General features: G+C 43.6%; 1 protein-coding gene across 1 annotated transcript in view; it reads right to left on the bottom strand.

Moving 5' to 3' along the window:
* Positions 1 to 961: 961 nt before the first annotated feature.
* Positions 962 to 4,434, bottom strand: part of LOC102480006 (glutathione S-transferase A2) — a 24,534-nt gene continuing 21,061 nt past the window's right edge. Inside the window, exons 6-7 of the mRNA XM_006168104.3 lie at positions 2,196 to 2,327; positions 962 to 1,348 (exon numbers count right to left, since the gene is read on the bottom strand). Of these exons, the coding sequence (XP_006168166.1) occupies positions 1,223 to 1,348; positions 2,196 to 2,327 (258 nt within the window). The 3' untranslated portion in view covers positions 962 to 1,222. The remainder of the gene's footprint in view (positions 1,349 to 2,195; positions 2,328 to 4,434) is intronic.

Genomic DNA, 4,434 nt, shown 5'->3' with positions numbered 1-4,434 from the left:
GACTGGAGGTCAGGTAGGGAGAAAGGGCATGGGGACTCAACTGCAAAGGCAGAGACTTACTAAAGAACTGATGATCAGATTAACATTTTAGTAAAACTACTCCAGGTGAGAGAAGAGAACTAATAGGCGGGGAGCCTCCTGTGCCCCTTGGCTTCCTCTCCCCGCCCTACGCCCCACTGTGGAGCACTCACTCTAAGAGAAGAACTCGATAGGCCAAAGCCCAGGTTTCCTGACCCACTGCGGGCCCAGGAAGTGGCTGATGAAGAAATTGCTCCTAATACAAGCACTCCGGCACAGTGAGGTGCAGGGAAATGAGGTAAGATGTCTCCTTTGGTCTGTGATCCACATACATAACCCAGATCTGGGAAGCCCGGGTCTGAATGCACTTAGAGAACTGGGAGGAGGGTTCATGCCAAGTTGGCCAGAGCACAAGGAGCAGAGTGAGGATGTGCTGTGTGCACGTGTTCGGGGAGGGCCAACGGGGTCGCCTGAGAGCAGAAGGGGGTTCATCTTGTTCCTCGTTATTCCCCACCTCCTACAACACAGAAGAATTCATAGTAGACATGGTATTTTTTTTTAAGAATTATTTTATTTGACTTATTTATTTATTTATTTTAATTTGATGAGAGAGAGAAAGGCACCAGGTCCAGGACTCGAACTTCAGTCAGCCATGTGGGAGTCCAGCACCCTCAACCACCATGCCATCTGCCAGCCCCTAGACACAGTAGCTTTTGAAAATTAATAGAATGATCATTTGAATGATCAGAAAGAAAATGGCTCTCCAGGAAAAGAAAATGTTGTTAAGTCATTGCCCCGGAGGTAACTGTTCCTGTGCCCACCTGACGTCTCAGAGCTCACGTTCTACACTTCCCTCTTTGATAGGCTACATGACTGCTGTCAAACAGTCCACATAATCAACGTAACCTTTTTTTAGTTTTGGAAAAATAATACATAGTACACATTTTTTCTTTGTAAATTTAATTTTTAATTCCAGGAAAGAGGATAAAATGAGACTGGAAACATGATTTAATATCAGATTCTAAGGAAAAGGAGTGAATTTTTTACTGAGTCTGCTCATAGGAGTTTTATTATTATCATTCACATATATAATTAGAAAAAGTTATTAGCTTCACAATGGCCAGGATCAACATTTAGTTAAGCGCTCCATTCTTGGAAGACTTCAGAACATTACTGCCAAATGTGCTTGGCATCCAGGCCTGCTTTATTTAATGTTGAAAATCTTCTTTGCTTTCTCTAAACTTTTTTCATCCATGGGAGGCTTCCTCTGGCTGCCAGGCTGCAGAAACTTCTTCACAGTGGGGAGGTTGCTGATTCTGGTTTTCAGAGCCTGGGAACATATAAGTCACAGCCTCAATGGGGAATTCAAAGACCAAATCAGTTATTAGCACAACCCAAGAAATCTGTGACCCTCCCAGGCAAAAAAACAATTCTTCCAACAGCACCTGGATAGAGGTGAGGAAACGGATACCCAGTGAGATAGGATGACAAGAGGAAGAAAATACAGCTCAAGAGCATTTTTTTGGAAGACTTAAGTATTGAGTTCACAGTCTTCCCTCTTGTTCCTTACACATTAATCCTGAATTCATGGCTCTTATGCAATCCAAGGACAATAATGTGACTGTTCGATGAGAACAGAGTCTCCAACAAGAGGAGGAGAAGAGAAAAATGAGTTAAAAATGAAGACGTAGATATTAAAGGCTAACTAAAGGCCAATCAAAACAATTTCCCACTGAGAGACAGAATGGGGGTGGGGTAGAGTGCTGGGGGAGAGCTGTGCAGAAATGACCACAAAGTCTGATAGTAGGGGCCAGAGTTGTGGGAAGAAAATGAGATGGAAAGAGACCTGCTCAGACAGACTCAGGCATGGAAAGATGGACTGGGATACAGGGAATCAAGGAGAAACCAGGAACAGAGACCACATTGTGATTGGGCTGGGAAGAGAGACGCTGGGTCCTGAATCCTCGGTGTAAAAATCAAAATACAGTAGCATCCACATCAAATTTCATGCCTTAGGTCAGGACCTGGAAGCTCAGTGTGGAGATCTGGGTCAGGGACAAGAGGCTGAATACCTAAAGAAGGCAGAGTTCAGAAAGCCACCAGCTCCAGGGTTTAAATATTAGATTCCAAGATGGAAGATATGGGGCTACCTCTCTGAGGGCTGGAAGATAAATTACCTTCAGCAGAGGGAAGTTGGTGATGAGGCTGGGATCAAGCTCTTCTACTGCATAGAGAAGTTCAACCAAATGAATGTCAGCCTTGCTCAGCTTGTTGCCTACCAGGTAGTCTTGTCCATGGCTCTTTAACACCTGTAGATTTTGAGGATTCGGATCAGAAATACAAGCTCAGTTTGCTGGACAACATCTGCTTCTTCCCAAGCTTGTCCTGTCTGACTCTCCCACCTTTGCTGCCTCAGTGGGTGGATGTCTAGCTACAGACTTTGTCCACGTCCTCTGATTCATGGGGGAGAGAAGAGTGTCCTCTGCTCACTTCTCAGTGAAGCCCTGGCTACCATTTTCCTCATTCCCATATCCCTGTGGTGTTAATGCCACCCACCCTTACTTGCATCTTCTATAAATGCCAAGGGTTTAGACCTACTAGAGCGTGTTTCCAGAAGCCTTTGTCCTTGAGTGCAGTCTTATAGTTTTAGGACATGCTTCTTCACTGCTCTCTCTAGCTTTCTGGGCTAGGACTCCATTTTATCATGGCACTCCTCACCCTGTATAGAGTTTATGTTTCTCCTCTGGTCTCTTCCTCACATTGCCTAGATGATAGCTCTACAGTCTGAAGTAAACTTTGATAAACTTGAATTCAAGACATCTTCTTGTGTCTGACTCCTAACTTAACAATATAACAGCAGCATGCTGAAGTGTTTATGCATGAATTGAACTTATGCCTGCAACTTATAATGAAAGGTATGGAAAAAAAAAGTTTGATTGAAGGAGAGTGAGATGGACACATGATAAAATAAACATGTAAGAAGTTAATTTTGCTATCAACCAGCAGATGGCGTAATGGCTACATCACTGGACTCCCACATAGTCAACCATGGTTCAAGTCCCAGACATGGTGACTGAAACGCACACCAGGAACATGTGCATGCATGCCCAAGATCCTGAGAGGAGAATGGAGGAGAAGGGATTGTAGCATGGCCATCCCCCCTGGGGGGGGGGTGATGTCTCACTTTCTGTCTCTCTGTCTTTCTGGTAAGCACACATGCCCTATAGCAAAAATCTCTCTCTCAAAAAAAAAAAAAGTTAATTTTGTTATCTAGGTGGTGCTCATTAACCATTTATTCTGAATTTTATGATGGCACAAAGTTTTCTTAAAAAGATTTTTGAGATAATCTGTAATTTATTTTTATTCATTTATTTTTTTTAGTTTGCTATAGGGCATGTGCACTCATGAGAGAGAGAGAGAGAGAAAGTGAGAAAGCATCCCCCAGGGGGTTGGCCATGCCACAATCCCTTCTCCTCTGTTCTTTCAGGGCTTGGGCATCCACCCATGCATGCCCAGAGTGTTTTTCAGGCCACAGTGTTTGAGACTTGAACTACACAGTTGGCCATGTGAGATCCAGCTGCATTAATCAGCACACCACTAGCTAATCTGTGTAATATTTATTTTATTAAGTTTATTTTTTTTACTTTTTTTAATGTGTAAGAGAAACAGAGATGAAGAGACAAAGAGATATCACCCCCAACAATAGCTTGATGCCATGACCCATCCCCAGCTCCAGGCAGTCCTGTTCATGTGCACCCGTGTACCAGGCATAATCAGGGAGGACCCCAGACTCCGACTTTGAACCTCTCCATGTGGGTGCTATTACAAAGCATTGTGTTTTACCACTGAGGCACCATCTGGCCCCAATATTCTAGTAGTATAGGGGCCAGCAGATGGCATAGTGGTTATGTTGCTAGACTCCCACATGGCTCACCGTGTATTGAGTCCTGGACCCAGTAGCTTGAAATTCTCACTGGGAACAGGTGCATGCATGCCCAAGATCTCAGGAGAAGAATGGCAGAGAAGGGATTGCAGCATGCCCATCCCCCCTGGAGAGTGATTTCTCACTTTTCTTCTCACTGTCTCTCTCTCTCTCTCCAGCAAGAGCACGTGCCCTGAGGAAGAAACCACTACCCCTCCCCCAAATTCTAGCAGTATAAAATCATAAGGAATAAAAATTTAAAATATACATAACACCTTCAATTTAATATAACATTTTGACAAATACCCTTTCCCACTAGCTATATAAATACAAGTGTGAAAAATTGCTAGTACACATTAGAATGCACATCAAAAGGTATATTGTGTACACATTGTTCATTTATGTTTTCTCGGGGCTGTTTGTTTCCATGGTACAGATGTACTGATACTGTAATGGCTGTAGAGCTTGTCGTCATGTCATGTTCCCTACCCCCC

Source organism: Tupaia chinensis, unplaced genomic scaffold (genome assembly GCF_000334495.1).
Source record: "Tupaia chinensis unplaced genomic scaffold, TupChi_1.0 Scaffold145539_1, whole genome shotgun sequence".
NCBI classification, from domain to species: domain Eukaryota; kingdom Metazoa; phylum Chordata; class Mammalia; order Scandentia; family Tupaiidae; genus Tupaia; species Tupaia belangeri.
This window is presented reverse-complemented; position numbering and strand designations above follow the sequence as displayed.